The sequence below is a fragment of the Somniosus microcephalus genome, chromosome 7 (assembly GCF_052327205.1).
Source record: "Somniosus microcephalus isolate GS21.2 chromosome 7, FLI_Smic_1.0, whole genome shotgun sequence".
Lineage (NCBI taxonomy): Eukaryota > Metazoa > Chordata > Chondrichthyes > Squaliformes > Somniosidae > Somniosus > Somniosus microcephalus.
The window spans coordinates 17,042,989-17,063,878 of NC_140993.1; the positions used below are offsets into that span (position 1 = coordinate 17,042,989).

General features: G+C 45.5%; 1 protein-coding gene across 2 annotated transcripts in view; it reads right to left on the reverse strand.

Moving 5' to 3' along the window:
* Positions 1-20,890, reverse strand: part of trappc8 (trafficking protein particle complex subunit 8) — a 193,443-nt gene that overhangs the window by 158,577 nt on the left and 13,976 nt on the right. Inside the window, exon 3 of one of the 2 annotated variants that reach the window (XM_085992265.1) lies at positions 4,747-4,830. The exons of the other annotated variant lie outside the window; for it this stretch is intronic. Within the exon in view, the coding sequence (XP_085848391.1) occupies positions 4,747-4,830 (84 nt within the window). The remainder of the gene's footprint in view (positions 1-4,746; positions 4,831-20,890) is intronic. 2 annotated transcript variants of the gene reach the window in all.

Sequence of the window (20,890 nt, forward strand, 5' to 3'; positions counted from 1 at the left end):
TAGACTGTGACCCCTGGTTCTGGACTCACCGGCCATCGGAAACATCCTTCCTGCATCTAGTCTGTCCAGGCCTGACAGAATTTTATAGGTTTCGATGCGATCCCCTCTCAATCTTCTAAACTTCAGTGAGTATAAGCCCAGTCGACACAATCTCTCCTCATACGTCATTCCTGCCATCCCAGGTATCAGCCTGGTGAATCTTCGCTGCACTCCTTCCATGGCAAGAACGTCCTTCCTCAGATAAGGCGACCAAAACTGCACACAATACTCAAGGTGTGGTCTCACCAAGGCCCTGTACAACTGCAGCAAGACAGCCTTGTTCCTGTACTCGAACCCTCTTGCTACGAAGGCCAACATACCATTTGCCTTCTTAACCGCCTGCTGCACCTGCATGCTTACCTTCAGCGACTGGTGCACAAGAACACCCAGGTCTCTTTGCACTTCCCCTTCTCCCAATCTATTGCCATTCAAATAATAATCTGCCTTCCTGTTTTTGCCACCAAAGTGGATAACCTCACATTTATCCACATTATAGTGCATTTGCCATATTTCTGCCCAATCACCCAACCTGTCCAAATCGCACGAGTTTCACGACATCCTCCTCACAGCATACCCCCCCCACCCAGCTTTGTGTCGTCTGCAAATTTGGATATTACATCCAATTCCCTCGTCCAGATCATTAATATATATTTTGTGAACAGCTGGGGTCCTAGGACCGATCCTTGCAGTACCCCACTAGTCACTGCCTGCCACTCGGAAAATGACCAGTTTATTCCAACTCTTTGCTTTCTATCTGCCAACCAGTTCTCTATCCAAGTCAATACCTTGTCCCCAATCCCATGTGCCTTAATTTTGCATGCTAATCTCTTATGCGGGACCTTATCGAAAGCCTTCTGAAAGTCCAAATACACCACATCCACTGGTTCTCCCTTATCTATTTTACCAGTTACATCCTCAAAAAATTCCAGTAGATTAGTCAAGCACGATTTACCTTTTGTAAATCCATGTTGACTTTGTCCGATCCTGTCACTGCTTTCCAAGTCACAGGGGTCACAGTCTAAGGATAACGGGTAAGCCATTTAGGACTGAGATGAGGAATTTCTTCACCCAGAGTGGCGAACCTGTGGAATTCTCTACCACACAAGGCAGTTGAGGCCAACTTAAATATATTCAAGGAGTTAGATATATTTCTTAAGGCTAAAGGAATCAAGGGATATGGGGAGAAAGCAGGGACAGGTTACTGAATTTGGATGATCAGCCATGATCTCATTAAATGGAGGAGCAGGCTCGAGGGGCAGAATGGCCTACTCCTGCTCCTATCTTCTATGTTTCTATGAGACGTTAAACCGAGGCCCTGTCTGCCCCCCAGGTGGGCATAAAAGATCACAGCGCACTATTTGAAGTGTAGTGGAGTTCTCCCCAGCGTCCTGGCCAATATTTATCCTTCAACCCCATCACTAAAATCGATTATGTGGTCATTATCTCATTGCTGGTTGTGGGATCTTCTTGAGCAAATTGGCTGCAGTGTCTCCTATATTACAACATGTACAGAAACGCTCTTTTAACTGGCACCTAAATATCTGCAAATCTCTTAACCGGCAAAATTCAGGGGTAGGTTCAGGCAAGTTTTACTGTATATTAGTGGCTGTGTAACCGGGGCTCCTGCACCCGTGGCCGTGTAAACGGGGTTCCTGCACCTGTGGCCGTGTAACCGGGGTTCCTGCACCTGTGGCCGTGTAACCGGGACTCCTGGATCTGTGGCCGTGTAACCAGGGTCCCTGCACCTCTGCCCGTGCAACAGGGACTCCTGGATCTGTGGCCGTGTAACCGGGACTCCTGCACGGGGCTCTCATACCTTGCTAAGTATACTTCTCTGTAATCTGGTCCCGTCGGTGCCGGATAAAAAAGTTTCCTGTATTTATATAGCGCCTTTAAAGTAGCAAAACGTTCCAAAGCGATTCACAGGAGTATTATCAAACAAAATTTGATACTGAGTCGAAGATGATGATATTAGGACAGGTGACCAAAAGCTTGGTCAAAGAGATAGATTTTAAGGAGCGTCTTAAAAAGGAGGGGTAGAGGGGCGGAGAGGTTTAGGGAGGGAATTCGAGCTTAGGGCCCAGGCAGCTGAAGGCACAACCGCCAATGGTGGAGCGATGGAAATCGGGGACGCGCAAGAGGCCAGAATTGGTTGAGCGCAGAATTCTCGGAGGGTTGTAGGGCTGGAGGAGGTTACAGAGATAGGGAGGGGGGCGAGACCACAGAGGGATGTGCCAACAAAATATTACAACAGTGACTACACTTCAAAAAGTACTTAATTGACTGTGAAACACTCAAGGCATCGTGAGGTCGTGAAAGATGCTACCTAAATCCACGTTAGTTCTTTCTATATATGAGCAACTATCCATATTAGTAGCAAAAGAACACACTTGAACTTTGTTTACATTAGTATCAAGGATACCACTCCAGGGACGATTAACAGCAAATTCAGCATATTCATTCCGAGGCAGCTCCGATTACATCGAAGGTCGCCCTTCGCTTCTAGCTTTTAATTAGTTGGTGTGTTTTCTCAAAATATTCATTTTCTCCACAATTAGGTTTCGAAATCAAAATAATTAGTTTATCTGTAAATAAAATTGAACCGTCTCTATTTTAACATACAAGTGGGACGTCTATTTAAAAACCCACAGTCAATACCATGAACAAGCTGATTTCACAGACATAACAAACTAAGATGTTAGCAAGGAAAATACAAGGTCAGCACAATGGTTTTTTTTAAACTGCACACACAGCACACATCAGATTAACATAACTGGAAGGATGCAGAACTAGAACCAACGTTGCCGTGCACTGTATTAACATAACATAGAACATAGGAGCAGGAGTCGGCCATTTGGCCCCTCGAGCCTCCTCCTCCAGACAAGATCATGGCTGATCTTCTGCCTCAACTCCGCTTTCCTGCACTATCCCCATATCCCTTAATAGCCAAAAATCTATGGCCTAGAAATTTGGTGGGCTGCGCCACCAGTTAGCGCCTAAAGAGGGCACTCAGTGGCTTTAGCACCACTGGCTGCGCCTCCCGCGATATTTAGTGGGGCGCTAATGGCGGCGTCAGCCTGTAGCGTTGCGCCGCCACCGATGACGTCATCGGTGTGCGCAGCGCCCCGATCACGATATTTGGTCGCGCCCGCCTCTGTAGCGCCGTTCGCAAATCGCGCCCGGTACACGGGGCCTACCTGTGGCGGTAGTGGCGCAAATTAAGGTGGAGGTGCGGGGCGGCCATTTTTTCGGTGGCCGCCTGCCAGCACCTCCGTCCCCGGCCTCCTGATCCCTCCCCGGGCAGTGCCGGCTGTGTCCAGAGAGCCCGGCACTTCTCCTCGGCGCCGGGCTCTTTCGCCGGCACTTGATCGGTCATCGCGCTGGTGCAGGCCCCTTCCCCTTAAGAAGGGGAGGAAGGCCTGCAGTACCGCAACGCGCCGTGCTGCAGCGGCACATTGCGCTGCGATATTCAGTCTCAGCGCCCCAAGAGGGACGCGGGGCGCCTCGATCAGCGCCCCGCGTCCCTCAAGCTGAATTTCCAGCGGGCACAACTGCTCCGTTCGCAGCGGTAATTCCGGCGCCCAGGCGAGCTTGGCGCTCCGTTTGGGGCTCCACCGAATTTCTAGGCCTATATCTTTATCTTGAATATACTCAATGATTGGAATTCTCTACCCCAGAGGGCTGTGGATGCTCAAAGATTCACAACTCTCAGTGAAGAGATTTCTTCTCATCGGTCCTAAATGCTCATCCTGAGACTATGCCCACCAGTTCTAGACTCCCCAGCCAGGGGAAACAACCTCAGCATCTACCCTGTCAATCCCCCTCAGAATCTTGTATGTTTCAATGAGATCACCTCTCATTCTTCTAAACTTCAGAAAGTATAGGCCCATTCTACACAATCTCTCCTCACAGGACAACCCTCTCATCCCAGGGATCAATCTAGTGAACCTTCGTTGCACCACCTGAGGCAAGTAAATCCTTCCCTAGGTACAGAGACCAAAACTGTCCACAGTACTCCAGAACAATGTTCCACGTGAGCTGCGCTCTGTTCTGTGTGGCCTGTTTCTTTCAATGCGCGGTCCCTTTAAATTTTTGCGCGTGGTATTTACAATGGAAAAGCCGGTGAGCAGCCTATGTGGGCCCTTGCAGATTGCTGCGCAGCCCCGCGGCTTAGAGAGAGCATTGCTCCAGGTGTGGTCTCACCAAAGCCCTGTACAATTGCAGCAAGACTACCTTACGCTTTGCCTTTATTGCAAGGAGGTTGGAGTACAACATACCATTTGCCTTCCTAATTGCTTGCTGTACCTGCATGTTAACTTTGCCTTTTCGTATACAATAACACCCAGATCCCTCTTCATATTTATTTTAACAGACACTTCAAAAATACATTCCTGCAGCTTTAAATAGTATGAATAGCTGAACAAACTGACAAATCAATTACTGAATTGTATTTTGCTGAACATTCGCTCAAAAATTGTGTTTGCCTGGAGCTGGTCTCGTTTTCTATCCGTCCCTAACTGCTCTGGCCTTCGCAACCAATACCATGAGAACACAGTAAAACAGATTAACACCAACAACAAAAAAATCATTGATAGTACTGAAGATTGAGAAATTCAGACAGCCACAACAAGTGAGAGAGTTTTTAAAGAGAAATGGGAAGGGGAGGAAAGAAGTAACCGCTAAGCCCACACCAACTTAAGAAAATACCTGCATGGAACTTGGACGAACTCAGCTGCGCCAAAGTGTCTTTCCAATTACTGTACCATGGAACACTAGCTTTAACTGAACGATCTGATGGAAAACAGAACATGACATTAATGACCCATCACTGAGTTAAGAACTTCTTGTTTCATGTATAGAAATGCCCAAAACAAAAATAGGCTTTCTTAAACAATACAAATAAAGATTAGGACTTGTAAAATTATTTTCCGCATTTATTCCCAAGCTACAGTCCCCACCACTTACACGGTCGCGCCCCTGCTAATCCCATATTGCGCCTACATCGGGCAAATGGCGGACCATTTGCCCCAGGCGTCAATTACAAAGACGGTGTTTAAACCATATTAAGCGCGCCCCGATGATTTTGGGCAGTTTAAGCAGCCGTGCGCATTTAAACCGCACAAAACAGACGTCAAGGCAGGCTTTTAAATGTTAGTCCTGAGGTGAAAATTGCAAGTACTATTGATTCTTGCAAAATTGTTTCGTTCATGAATTAGCAATGTTGCATGCTGCATATTTGAGGGGGCAGACGAGGCCTCGGGCTTAACGTCTCATCCTCTGGTGGGAAAGGCCGTCTTTCAGTAAGTTCACATTTGTCGACTCTTTCTTCAGAAATGAACTTTTGTGCCCTGTTGGCTTCCATGGGATTCGCAAGTCTATTGTAGTGCTATTTTTTTGTGGAAAGAGGTTTCACTAGGAACTATACTAGGTCCCGGTATAGTAACCGAAGACTACCCTGGCCATCGCAGAAAGCGGGCAAATCACGTTCACAAGTGCACCGTTGGGGACAGTACGGGTTAAGTCATAAAAATCATCGACCTTGAATGAAGCCAGAACGCTTCCCCATATCTAAGAAATGGCACTTTCAAATGACCACCTCCAGTTCTTTTTAATCAGAGGTGACAATAATAGCAAATCTTCAGACAGAATTAACCATTTGCAACACAAGTAAAAACACAACTACCACAGGTTTAACAATAGAAAACCTAAACTAAGGAAGAAAATTCAAAGACTTGCATTTATATAGCGCCTTTCACGACCACCGGACATCCCAAAGCGCTTTACAGCCAATGAAGTACTTTTGAAGTGTAGTCACTGTTGTAATGTGGGAAACGTGGCAGCCAATTTGCACACAGCAAGCTCCCACAGACAGCAATGAGCTAATGGCCAGATAATCTGTTTTTTGTGATGTTGATTGAGGGATAAATATTGGCCCCAGGACACTGGGGAGAACTCCCCTGCTCTTCTTCGAAATAGTGCCATGGCATCTTTTACGTCCACCTGAGAGTGCAGACGGGGCCTCGGTTGAACGTCTCATCTGAAAGACAGCACCTCAGACAGTGTAGCGCTCCCTCAGCACTGCACTGGGAGTGTCAGCCTAGATTTTTGTGCTCAAGTCTCTGGAGTGGGACTTGAACCCACAACCTTCTGACTTGGATGCGAGGGTGCTACCCACTGAGCTACGACTGACACAGCATCAACACACAATGCCCTGTATCTACTTGTAGGATAGCAGAACACGGGGATCGCCGAGCAATGACCGGATATTGGTGTCTTTTGCGCATTTATTTCTGAAGGCAGACCAAGTTAACACTCGGTGATGTGAAGGTTGGTTTGAATTGTAAACAGTTTTATTCCACAGCAAGGTGAAGTGTACAAAGCAACAGGTACAACCAAAATTACTTACTTCAATAGCGTAAGTAAGGAAAATAAAACAGATGATGCTAACCCCACTTCAGTGGGTTGTCTTACTTACCTTAAACAAGAGGTTTTCTAGCTACGTGTATATGGCAACCATCCGTCTTGAAAGACGATCGTGTCTGCGCCCAAGCAGTTCGGTTACTTTGCCATTCTGCAACTTGTTGAGTTGAAGAGTCCAATTCTCAAGCGATGGTCCTTTCCACAGATGGTGCAGGCATAGATCACAAGGCCAGATGAGGCCCGTGCAGTATTAACTCTTGAAATCTGATGTCCTTTCCTCTCATTCCTCTCTCTCAGCCACCGACTCCCCGATGCATTGCAGCCCTCCAGTGGTGGCCCGTTAGCCTGAGGTACCGCTGTTAAAAGTTTTCAAGTCCCTCATGCAAACGGCTTAAAACCTGAGCCTAGGTCGGTCCAGCGGCTTGAAGCACCTGCAAGTTCTCTGTACTTTACTGAAAAGTCATTTAATAAGCCCCGATTGTCTGAAGCCACGAGCCAAACGTTTCGTTGGGCTGATTTATATCCCAGCATTGGAGCTGTCCTGAGAAATGAACCCCTTTTAAAGCGAGCTTCAACTTGTAAGTGCATGGCATCTTGTTCAACCCACAGCGGAGCTTCAAATCCCATGTCCCATCAATCAGCAAGACTCTGCTCCTTCACCTCTGAACCTAAATACAGGAAACTTTTTTTATCCGGCACCGACAGGACCGGCGTGGTGCCGGTTGATCAAAAAGTCCGGATTACAGAGAGGTATACTTACCAAGGTACGAGAGCCCCGTACACGGCCACAGGCGCGGGAGCCCCGGTGACACGGCCACAGGTGCGGGAGTCCCTGTTGCACGGCAACAGGTGCAGGAACCCCGGTTACACGGCCACTAATATATAGTAAAACTTACCTGAACCTACTCCTGAATTTTGCCGGTTAAGAGATTTTTCCGGATATTTAGGTGCCAGTTAAACGAGAGTTTCCTGTATTCCAATGCCCTCCTGTACGGAATCCCATCCTCCTTGTCCAAAACGCAGATTCCTGTCCTGCACACCACCATCACCATTCCTGTTCTCGCTGATGCATTTTAGCTTCCTCTGACCCCACATATTAAATTTAAAACACTCGTCCTCATCTTCAGCTCCCTCCACAGCATCGCCCCACTCTCGCTGCTCTTTGACTCCAGCCTTTTGAGTATTTCCTCCCCTCACCCCACTGTTCATTGCAGAATCCTCAGCCCTCTTCTCCAAAACTCCTTCATCTCTATCCATGGCTCAGTGTCCAATCTCCAATCAATTTCTATTCGTATACAAGCAGGCATAATCTTAAAACTACAGCTAGGGCAGTTCAGAGTGAATTCAGGTAGTTCTTCTTCCACACAGTGTAGTGGAAATCTGGAACTCTCGCCCCCCCAAAAGGCTCTGGATGCTGCGTCAACTACAATTTCCAAGGTAGATTGAAATACTTTTGTTCATTAAGGGTATCAAGGGATATGAGAAAAGGTGAGTAAATGGAGTTGAAGTACAGATCAGCCACGGTCTAATAAAATGGCAGAACAGGCTCAAGATGCTGAATAGCCTGCTCCTGTTCCTATGTGAAGTGTTTTGGGTTTTTTTTCCCCCCAAGATACTGTATAAATGCAAGTTGTTGTTTGAAAACTTTCCCTTTGGCATTGGAAGTATATCGCTGTTCCTTCATCGTCGCTGGATCAAAATCCTGGAACTCCCTCCCTAACAGCACTGTGGGAGCACCTTCGCCACACGGACTGCAGCGGTTCAAGGCGGCGGCTCACCACCAGCTTCTCGAGACTGATTAGTGATGGCCAATTAAATGCTGGCCTTGCCAGCGGCCAATGATCGCCTTAATATTTTTTTGGATGCGTGGCCCCTTTAATGGGCTGAGCAGCCCATTCAAAAGTTTTCCTTGCACGAAATTTTGCGTTAAAAAAAGACGGTCCCGGGCAGCAGACAGCTGCGCAGCTTAGAGGGAACGTTGCCAGTGAGACCCACATCCCTTGAACGAATAAACAAAAAAATTCTGCCGTATATACTCATTTCTCTTCCCAATTTGAAAGGGAAATTACTTCATAGAAAAGCAACGCGAAGCACAAGATTTACTGAAGTCCAGCTGATTGAGGACCTTCGCCTTATGAGCCAACACCATTTCTGACTTCGCGTCTTCCAACATCTGACAGCACTCCCTCCCGCATCCCATCACAAGTGACTCAGTGTGTCACGTCACGTGATGGGTTGACTTGCACAGATGAATACAGGTAGATTATCCCTTATCCGAAAACCTTGGGACCAGCTGTGTTTCGGAATTTTTGGGATTTCAGAAGGTATATCTATTATGAGACTGGGAAACTCTGAACATTAAATTAATTTGGTAATTAGTATTTGTATTTAATATAAATTTTAAAAGTTCAGGCTACCTCTTGCGACTGCTCCGGGTCTCATTCCCCTTCCTGCTTCTCTGTGCTGCCGCTCCCAGTCTGTTTGCAGCTCCCCCTGCTCCGTATCTGAATTCCTTGACTTAGCGGGGGTCTGGGGCTCGACTGCCGCCGCCAGTTGTGGGAAAGCCGGATATCGGCTGACTCCTACGCTAACCTGGCCCGCAAATCAGGTCAGAAAAGCATCGGCCGCGTCGGGTCATGTTTGGCACCACTCGGGTCATGTCGTGCGCACGACTTACGCTCCACTTTCGGTTTTCAGAAGTACGGATAAAGCATAGTCTACCTGTAAACTGAAACAATGGTCTGCTCGTAGTTGTTGATCTCATCCAGATGACAGGAGCACGACAACTGGCTTCACGTACGAGAAGCCATTTGAGGGCTGTGGACCCAGACCCAACATGTACATTCTGAGAGAAAACTAGGAGAGCCACTCCCACAATGCCACTGAACTTAAAGGACTATATTTAACTATATGGATGAAGATCTGGACTGGCTCCCATGCGTTTGCCTAAAAGACCTTCAAATAGAATATATAACAGGAGGCCATTCAGCTCATCCTGATTGCCAGCTCTTTGGCTGCGCTGTCCAACTAGTCCCACACTCCAGCTCTTTCCCCAGAGTCCTGCAATTTTTTCCCTTCAAGTATTTATCCAATTCCCTTTTGAAACTGGCTATTGAATCGGCTTCCACCGCCCTTTCAGGCAGCGCATTCCAGATCACAACAACTCGCTGTGTAATAAAAATGTTGCCTCATGTCACCTCTGGCTCTTTTGTCAATCACCTTAAATCGGTGTCCGGTGATGGAGAAGGTGGATGCTGTGTCCAGTGGCAGTGACGCCGATCAAGTGAACTGCTGTGTCAGACGCGGTCAAGCTTCTTGAATGCTGTTGTGGCTGCCACCAAGCAGATGCGAGAAGGTGAGCATGCAGGTGCAGCAGGCGGTGAAGGAGGCCAATGGTATGTTGGCCTTTGTAGCAAGAGGGTTCGAGTATAGGAACAAGGATGTCTTGCTGCAGTTGTACAGGGCCTTGGTGAGACCACACCTTGAGTAGTGTGCGCAGTTTTGGTCGCCTTATCTGAGGAAGGATGTTCTTGCCATGGAGGGAGTGCAGCGAAGATTCACCAGGCTGATACCTGGGATGGCAGGAATGACGTATGAGCAGAGATTGGGTTGATTGGGCTTATACTCGCTGGAGTTTAGAAGAATGAGGGGATCTCATTGAAACTTATAAAACTCTAACAGGACTAGACAGACTAGATGCAGGAAGGATGTTCCCGATGGCCAGGGAATCCAACACCAGGGGTCACAGTCTAAGGATAAGGGGTAAGCCATTTAGGACAGAGATGAGGAGGAATTTCTTCACCCAGAGAGTGGTGAACCTGTGGAATTCTCTACCACAGAAGGCAGTTGAGGCCAATTCATTAAATATATTCAAGGAGTTAGATATATTTCTTAAGGCTAAAGGGATCAAGGGATATGGGGAGAAGGCAGGGACAGGGTACTGAGTTTGGATGATCAGCCATGATCGCATTAAATGGCGGAGCAGGCTCGAGGGGCCGAATGACCTACTCCTGCTCCTATCTTCTATGTTTTTATGAATATTCCATCATACTCCTGACTGGAGTCTGATAAATGATGGAGTCAGGAGGTGGGCCATTCGTCAAGACGACCGAACGTCTGCCTCGCTAACATGGCTTGTCTGGTTAAGATTTTGGTCGATGGTGACCCCCCTTAAAAAGGAGAAAAATAACTGGCCTCTCTCCTAATCAAGATGTTCATTAACTAGCACGTATATGGTGCAAATGTTGCTCGCCACTCATCAACCAGGCTCAGCTGTAGGCCGGTATCGGCAGCTTCATTACTGAAGGAGTTGTGAATAAAGCTGAACACTGGAATTCCAAGATGCTAGCAACACCAGTTCTCTCCAGTATGAAGGAAGCAGGCTACTGCTAGTTTGGTATTTCCAACGCCTGAAAATCCAGATCAGAAGAGCAGCCATTTCTACAGAAATAACACTAAGGGGGGGGGGGGGGGGGGGGGGGGTCAGACAACGCCACTGCATTTATGGAATAGGTACAGTTGGCGATATCAAAGAATCACTAGCTACGTGTAGAATTTGTCTGTCTAATTTTGTGCATCTTGCTAAAGGCATGTACCTTTAAAAATCTCCAACAGGTATATGAAGTTAGACGATTTAAGAACGAACCATTCCCCCCGCACCCCCCCCCCCCAAAAAAAGTTATGAATGCAACAAAACAAATGCAATTAAGGGGAATGTGACCACCTGGACAAAGAGCTGGCTGCAGGACAAAAGGTGAAGGGTTGGAATAAAAGCCAGTTCCTTGCAATGGAAGCGGGTTTTGAGTGGTGTTCCACAGGAGCCAACATAGGGCTCGCTCTTATTTACTAAATGCCTCACATGGACTTGGAGGAATGGGGGACTAGTGTCACAATTTACTCATGATATCAAATAGGAGCTCCGGCAAATTCTGACATGATTGCAAAATACTCCCGAGGACAAAAGACCAGCTAGCAGGACAGGCAGAGTGCAATGCAGCAATATGTGGAGCTGTGTGTTTTGGAAATAATAGGAAAAGGAAATGCACCTTAAATGGAGCACAAGTGCAGTTACACAACTCATTAAATGTGGCAGCCCAAATACATAGAGGCCATAACAGAGGACCCTTCGTTCTGCATCAAGATACATATAAATACAAGAGCAAGAATGGTAATGTTGAACTTGTACAAGGTCTTAATCTAGTCCCCAAGTGGAGTATTGTGTATAGTTTTGGACACCCCATTACAGGAAGTATAAAAGCAATGAAAATATGGAGTAGATTCACTGGGCAGTGACCGTTACAATTATGAAGAAAAACTTAGGTTACTGATTTTTCCCCCCCATGAAAAAAAAAAGGAACAAACTTACATTTATAGAACATCTTTCACAACATCAGGATGTCCCAAAGCTCTCGACGGCCAATGAAGAACTTCTGAAGAGCGGTCACTGTTGTAACATAGGGACACTCGCTGACCAAACTGCACACAGCAGGCTCCCACACACAGAAATGAGATAAATGACCGGTGGATCGGTTTTAGTCATGTTGGTTGAGGGATAAATGTTGGACAGGACACCGGAGCGGAGAAGGTTGAGGGTTGACCGGATAGGTGTCAAGATTATGAAAGGTTGTGTTGAGGTAAATAGTGATAAATAATTTTGTCTAGTAGATGATATGGTCAAGAGGGTACAAACTTGTCAACCATAATCTGAAGGGTCGACAACGAGAGGGCACAGATTTAAGGTGATTGGCATGAGGAAAAACATTTTTAAACGACGATTGGTTAAAATTTGGAATGCGCTGCCTGATAGGGCGGTGGAAACCGAGTCAACAGTAGCCATCAAAAGGGAATTGAATAAATACTTGGGAGAAAAAATTGCAGGGATATGGGGAAAGAGCAGGACTAACTGGATTGCTCTTCGAAAGAGCTGACCCAGACAAATGTCCCCTTTAATTTTGGGGGGGGGGGGGGGGGGGGGGTGCGCGGCCCCTTCAAATTCCCGCACATGCGCGGTTTTTCCTATTGTAAAGCCGGTAAGCGGCCTGCGTGGTTTCTCCTGACAGCTGCGCGGCCACGCAGCTTAAAGGGAACACTGGCGCAGACTCAATGTGCCAAATGGCAGCCTCCTGTGCTGTACTATAAATGGCAGTTGGAAACATTACCTGTAAACATCGGACATGATTCTCTGACTATGTAAGCTGTGTCTTTATGCATCTCTCCACTTCACCTGACGAAGGAGCAGCGCTCCGAAAGCTTGGTGATTTCAAATAAAGCTGTTGGACTATAACCTGGTGTTGTGTGACTTCGTACTATTTTATGATAGTAAATCAAATAATCGCAAAAATAAGGTTAGAAACAATTTCTTTCCTGAGAATGTAGAATTCTCTCGCACACTGCTGGAAGCAAAGTCTATGAATTATTTTAAAAGAGGAATTAGATAGTTGCTTGAAAAAGGAGGAATATTAAAGGAATGGAGAGCAACAAGAATACTATTAGGTTAGTCAATTTGTGGGGGGGGGGGGGGGGGGCGAATGACGCAGACTTGGGCTGAAAGAATGTTACATCACAGTAACAGGCCAATGAACACATCGATTGCATGAATCTTTACATGCAAACACAATCTACTCAATTCAAAATCACTAAATTCAAATCTTCTAATATATTTTTAGCACTAAATTCCTCCTTTCCTATGTTACTTACTATATTGAATTCTAATGAGTTGAGAATTCAACTATTGTGCCAAAAAGTGATGGTATTTGTGGCAATTTGAATCTCAGAACTGTGTCTTGGCAATCTTCTAATTAGTGCATCTCTTTACACACATATTTAAGCATCGATAGGTTTTATGTTCACTATATTTTATGTACTGTGCAAATAAATTGCATGCTTGAGTAAACCCACTCAACCACAAAACCCATCAAGTTTATTACCACCCCCCCTAATGTTGCTCACGAACAATTCACCGGACTCTCACTGCTCAGTTTCCGACCAAAGAAGCTGCCACCATCATTGGCTTAGACAAATCGCTCATGCGACATCGGCTCTCCAGCCTCTTCCAAAAGGAGCAGGTTCGATCGAGCAGCCCTGCAGAGCGTGCAAGGGCCCACCCCACTGGTTAAATCATTGATTGTTCCAGTTCAAGTACAGTCAGCAAGGCACAGCGAAGGATTAAATGAGGCAATCTCACAGTTCGGCTAACTGAATTATCACCATATACAACATTGATTTAGGAAGCAGCGATCTAGCATTAGAATTGTCTTAAATTGCTCAGTGTTATGCGACACAAAGTCCACGATATGCTGGGACTAATCCCCTTCTGGGTAAGTTTCAACAACTTAAACATTTTCAACAGGCACCCACACTTTGGAAAACACAATATGTTCATTATATCAAAAGTCAAATACTGCAGATGCTGGAAATCGAAGATAAAAACAAAAAAAGTGCTGGAAATACTCAAGCCAGTCAGCATCTGTGGCGAGAGAAACAGTTAACGTTTCAGGTTGCTGACCTTTTGTCAGAACTGGAAGAAGTTAGAGATTTAACAGGCCTCAAACCCAGAAATGGAGATAGAGAAGTCAAGGAAGAGATGGGAAGAGTCGGAGATGGACCACGTGAAGGCAAGAGAGACGTGAAATCGCTAACTTCCAGTTCCGACGAACGGTTACTGGCATGAAACACTAACTCTGTTTCTCTCTTGCCACAGATGCTGCCTGACCTGTTGAGTGTTTCCAGCATTTTCTGTTTTTATTTTTATTATACTTCCCACATGTTCCCATAGAACAGAAGAATGCATCTTACCCTGACTGAGATAGCTTTCATTTGTGCATTTATTTGCACTGGAAGTACCAACATAAACCACTTGAGAAAATTTGTAAGAGTTTCCACACAAAAAAAAACTTAACAGGGAAGTTGTAGCATTAGTCAAAAAATTCTAAGTCAGAAATTCGGCACAACTTCAGCATGACCGATACAACTCTGTTCCTAGATCGCCATTGCAAAATTCACAATTCAATTTATTTACAATTATTCAAGTTTTGTCCTAGAAAAAATGTTTTAAAAATCAAACTCAGCAACACTGGAATTCCTCAGGGCAGTGTCCTCGGCCCAACCATCTTCAGCTGCTTCATCAATGACCTTTCCTTCATCACAAGGTCAGAAGTGGGGATGTTCGCTGATGATTGCACACTGTTCAGTTCCATTCGCAACTCCTCAGATAATGAAGCAATCCATGCCCGCATGCAGCAAGACCTGGACCACAGGCCTGGGCTGATAAGTGACAAGTTACATTCATGCCACACAAATGCCAGGCAATGACTATCTCCAACACCGCCCCTTGACATTCAACAGCATTACCATCGCCAAATCTCCCACCATCAACATCCTGGGGGGTCATCATTGACCAGAAACTTAACTAGACCAGCCACAAATACTGTGGAAACAAGAGCAGGTCAGAGGCTGGGTATTCTGCAGCGAGTGTCTCACCTCCTGACTCCCCAAAGCCTTTCCATCATCTACAAAGCACAAGGCAGGAGTGTGATGGAATACTCTCCACTTGCCTGGATGAGTGCAGCGCCAACAACACTCGAAGCTCGACACCATCAAAAGACAAAGCAGCCCGCTTGATTGCCACCCCATCCACCACCTTAAACATTCACTCCCTCCACCACCGGCGCACCGTGGCTGCAGTGTGTACCATCTACAATCTTGCATCTGCACTGCAGCAACTCGCAAAGGCTTCTTCGGCAGCACCTCCCAAACCCGCGACCTCTACCACCTAGGACAAGGGCATTAGGCGCATGGGAACACCACCACCTCCAAGTTCCCCTCCAAGTCACACACCATCCTGACTTGGAAATATATCGCTGTTCCTTCATCGTCGCTGGGTGAAAATCCTAGAACTCCCTCCCAAACAGCACTGTGGGAGCACCTTCACCTCATGGACTGCAGCGGTTCAAGAAGGTGGCGCCTCACCACCATCTTCGAGGGCAATTAGGGATGGGCAATAAATGCTGGCCTTGCCAGCGACGCCCACATCCCCAGAACAAATTTTAAAAACTCCAGCTCTTTTGTCATTCAGTAAAGATATCAAAAACAACAACAGAAAATGCTGGAAAAACTCAGCAGGTCAGGCAACATCCGTGGAGAGAAATTTGAGTTGACGTTTCGGGTTGGACCCTTCTTCAAAACTGGAAAGAAAAGAAACTAGATCGGAGGCAGGGCTGCGATCGGACAAAAGAATAAAAGAAACAAAAGAAGTAAAAGAGATTAGAAGCTAGACGAGATAGTAATAGGCTGGGATTAGGTGTAAAGTGTACTGGCAGGGCAAGAGATAGCTGCCAGGTGTGAGAGAGAAACAAAAAGGGGGGGGGGGGGGGGAAAGGAGTGGAACAATTACAAGAGAAAATGAAATGGGGGCCGAGCTTATGACGTTTCGGGTTGGACCCGTTAGTTTTTACAGTAGAGCTTAAAGCTATGCCTTGGTCCGCTATCTACAAGTTTACCAGGGCTTGATGTCAACACAGACATTTCCAGAAATCAGTGAGTATGACGTTGAATATCAAGGCCATTATTTTTTTTTTATTTTTTTTATTTTTTTAAACTGGACAAATCAGTTATTTATACAGCTGGTCCTGCTCCATTTGCTTCAGAATTCAACTAATTGGTCATTAATGCAACTCAAATTAGAAGAGGCTTTGTTTCTCAGCTTAATGAGCTTTCTGAACTTTACAAAACACAAAAAGCTACAGCAGATGTGTAATCAGTGCAGTTTAAAACACACAGCTTATCTTTAAAAACACAATATAAACTTTACCTTAATAAAACTTTTGAAATGTGTCTTCTAGCTCATGACGAGTTTCAAAAACAACTGAATAGAAATTACTAGAAGCTAAAAGAAAATAAAAATTCCAGCAGTTCAGTAAATGAGATGATACTGATCCACCCCAAGAACTCGGATAGAAATCTGCATTCAGCTCAGAGTCACAGCATGGGGCGAGTGCAGGGGAGGCGATGGGGAAATCGCAACTACAAGGCCAGACTTTTCAGGAGAGGCTGAAAACTCTAAATTAAGATATTAAAAGTCAAAAACGACAAGTCATTTTATTAGATTGCGAAATAGGTTTTTAATATTTTTTGATGTAAACCTTAATTTTCAAGATTGGAAATTTTCAGTTACTGAAAAACAAGATACAGGTAGACTATCCTTTATCCGCACTTCTGAAAACCAAAAGTTCTTTTGTGGAGCGTAAGTCGTGCGCACGGCATGACCCGAGTGGCGCCAAACATGACCCGACGCGGCCGATGCTTTTCTGACCTGATTTGCGGGCCAGCTTAGCATAGGAGTCAGCCAATATCCGGCTTTCCCACAACTGGCGGCGGCAGTCGAGCCCCAGACCCCCGCTAAGTCAAGGAATTCAGATACGGCGCAGGGGGGAGCTGTAAACAGACTGGGAGCGGCAGCAGAGAAGCAGGAAGGGGAATGAGACACGGAACAGTCGCAAGAGGTAGCCTGAACTTTTAAAATTTATATTAAATACAAATACTAATTACCAAATTAATTTAATGTTCAGAGTTCCCCAGTCTGAAATAATACCTTCTGAAATCCGAAAATTTCCAAAAACCGAAACACAGCTCGTCCCAAGGTTTTTGGAAAAGGGATAGTCAACCTGTTGTAGAAAAATTTTCCCCAGCAAGCATTGGGTCATTTTATATTGTGACCGTAGAGCCAACATTAAATTGAATGGGAAATGTGGGCACATGGATTTACTATAGGAAAGTTGACAAATATTGACAACTAACACGTTTGTGGACAGGAAGTGCAAGAATTTTTTTACATATACACGTACAGTTGATCACAAAGGGGTCAAGACCAGTGTAACTCTCAGCACCTCCACTGCCACTGGTCTTAATGTAAACACACGACGCTTCCTCATTTAAAAATCTAGTGTCTGTAATTGAAAACCTATTTCACAATCTGATGAAATGTACCACAAAGCTTCAATAAAAGCCAAAATTACCAGGATGAGAATACTCCAAGTTCACCAGCACTATTCTGGATTTATGTCAATATTACCTAGGAACAGATCAGATATCGGCCCAGAAATTCGGGTCTCCACGGGTGAGTACGCACGGGGTACTCACCCGTAGGCCGAATGGAAGTGCGGGTTTCTTGCATGCACTGCGCATGCGCGGGAAACCAGCACTTCCGATCCTCTGAACGAAGGGGTTCAGAGGTTGAACGCGCGCGCAGGGGAGGCTGCGCGTGCGCTTTGAACTTAGTTTTTTTTGCAGGTTTTCACTCATTTAAAAAGCAAGCATAAGGCCTGCTTTTACAAGGTAAGTGGTCAATTAATTAAAATTAAAACATTTTTTCCCCACAGGTTTATTATTTTTATAACTACTTTAAAGCAAGGTAAGTTTATTTTTAGCCCCTTTTTTTATAAAATTATTTTTTTCAAAAATTTAAATTATTGTTTAAGTTATTTAATGTAATTTGTAGTTTATTGAAAAAGTGTGATTTAAAAAAAATGTATTTGAAGGTTTAATGCTATTTTGGGGCCCGTAGTATTCATAAGTTTAGACAGGTCTTCCTGTCAATCTTATGAATGGGCTTTTCCCTCCTCCGATTGGCTGCCCATGGCTCACGTGATCCCAGGGGATGCATCGCACTAACTGCGCCCCTGGGACACGCAAGCACAGCGCGCCGGCAGCTGGGCCAGGCCCCGGAGCGGAATTCCACGGGGCCTACAGCTCAACTGCCGTCGCGCAAGCTAAGTGCAGGTCGGGGGCTTACACCCGCGGGAAGCCCCCGACTCGAATTTCTGGGCCATCATGTTTTTCCTATTCTGACCATGTACTACAGAAACTATGCTTAATAAGACACGGCCCGGGAGAAATACAAGATTTTGCAAAAGGGGCGTAAGCGTTGCTTAGTAAAAATGTACAATTATGCTTCTACCCAGTAATATGACCATGGACCAGAATTATCCAATTAGACAGGTACAAACAAGTAACATCACATTGACCTCTTCCCCCAGCCTTCTGCTCCTCAGTTCATTTGCACTGAGCCAGATGTCTGTTGAGTGATCTAAATTGCAACATATGCACTGCCCATATCAAGTGGTTATGTTCTCGAACACACTAGGAAAAAACATCCAGTGCAAGAATCCACAGACTTGAGCACTTGGTTTGGGCTGGCACTCCAGTGCTTTGGGGGGGGGGGGCGTGCTGCACTGTTGAGGGTGCTGTCTTTCGTATGGGACATTGGACCCAGGCCCCATCTGCCCTCTTGGGTGAAAGTGGGGGGATCCCATTGCATCATTCGGGGAGGATCTCCCCGGTCAGCATCACTGGGGCAGGTTGTCTGGTCAGGATCACATTGCAGTTTGTGGGAGCTTGCTGTGCGCACAGTGGCCGGCATGTTTCCTACATTACAACAGTGACAACACTTCAAAAGTACTTCATTGGCTGGAAAGGGCTACATAAGAACATAAGAAATGGGCCAATCGGCCCCTCGAGCCTGCTCCACCATTCAATAAGATCATGGCTGATCTGATCCTAACCTCAAATCTTCGATCACTCTCCATCCCACCCGAACCCATGTGATCTCCCGGGAGAGGCGAAAAACCAGATAAAAAACCCAATGGGACATCCTGTGATCGCGAAAGGTGCTACAGAAATGCAAGTCTTTATTACCTTCAGTAATTCCCCTTGCAGCCTCATTCATTTCCTGCTACAACTGCAAACACATCGAAGCTCCACAGAACCAGTTTGTGCCCTGAATCCCAGCTAATTATTTTAACTGTCCCTCTTGGGTGCAAGTAGACGGGCAGGAGCTACAACAGGCACTGCCACCCTCCGTAAGCCAGTCCCATCTCGACTTAAACAACAGGTAACTGGCTGATGTAGGCTCCGAGTGGGAGACACGGACACTCAAATTAAAAATCCAATCATTCTCGGGATGTGGGCATCGTTGGCAAGGCCGGCATTTATTGCCCATCCCTACTTGCCTCGAGAAGATGGTGATGGTGGGCCGCCTTCTTGATCCAATGAAATTTTTTGTCGTGGTTTAATATAACTTGATGCAGTTAAGGGGAAGCTAAATAAGCACGAGGGAGAAAGGAATAGAAGGTTAAACTGAGAGGGGGAGATGAAGAGGGGTGGGAGGAGTTTCGTGTGGAGCATAAACACCGGCGTAGACCAGTCGGGCCAAATGGCCCGTGCCTGTGCTGTAAATTCTATGTAATTCTACATAATCCATAAATCAACCACAGGTGCCATATCCATATACATATTCCCAAGCCCTACATATTGTGCACAAATTTCATATTATCTTCAAATCTTACAGTAGTTTTTAAATTACTTCACCTTACTGGCTACACTATTCAACTCACCAGATATCGATACGGTTGTATGGAAAAGTCTTCAAATTTCCTACACAACTTTCAAGGAGGCAACAGGAAAAAAATGGCTTGGCACTTCAAATATTTTCGACACTGCACGGCTTTCCAAAAACAAAGTAACTCCGAAGTCTGAGCACTCAGTTCTGAATAGGGTTGCAAAGGGGTGGAAAGTTTCCGGTAAATTTCCGGAAATTTTCCACGGGAAGTTTAGCTTGGGAATTTTGCCCAAAAAAGCATATGCTAGCATAATATTGTTTTTTTTGTATTTCTTTCTTTTTTTTCCCCCCCACAGGTCCTCTCTTAAAATTACTAACAGAGATGGAATCTTAATTATTAAGGAATTTCTTAATCAATATATGTTTATCTTCTTACTTGGCTTGTTTTAATAATTACAAGTTTTGTGTGTGACTGTGAACAAATGTGTCCTGATGGGTTGGATGAGTGGATGAGCGATTAGCTCCCTCTTTGTAATATTTGCATATCGAATTGTGATTGGCCTGCAGGCATCTGTAAGACTGCTATAGTTTTTTTAAGATCCAGGTTAGGGGTCCCGAGGGAAGTCATTTTGTTTTCTGCTGATGTTGTGATGATGCAGTAAGTAAATCAGACTTTATACCAAATAAACCAGTTACTTGTTGAACTCTGTTGTCCTTCAATTTAAAATATACAAAATAATACACTATTGGTGATGTAGCGTCGTGTGTGTGTGTACAGGTCATGCTTCCATCACATGGAGCATCAGCAAAAATGTACTCACCCTGTTGCAATCGTGCTGATCGACCGCAGTTCGACACAGAGATGAATGCCCTTTATTTCTCTGCATAGAACAATGCTATGTTTACCGTCGGATGTGTGGAAGCATTTTACCCCAGGCATTAAAGATGGAAAGACTGTGTACATGTGCAAACACTGTAGAAAGTCGTATGTAAAGAATGCCACAAAGATGCAGCAGCATTTATCCAAATGCAACAACTTCACTCAAAGCTCACAGCAGTCAGCCCAGAGTTCCTCTGCTTCCATTCAAGAAGATGATG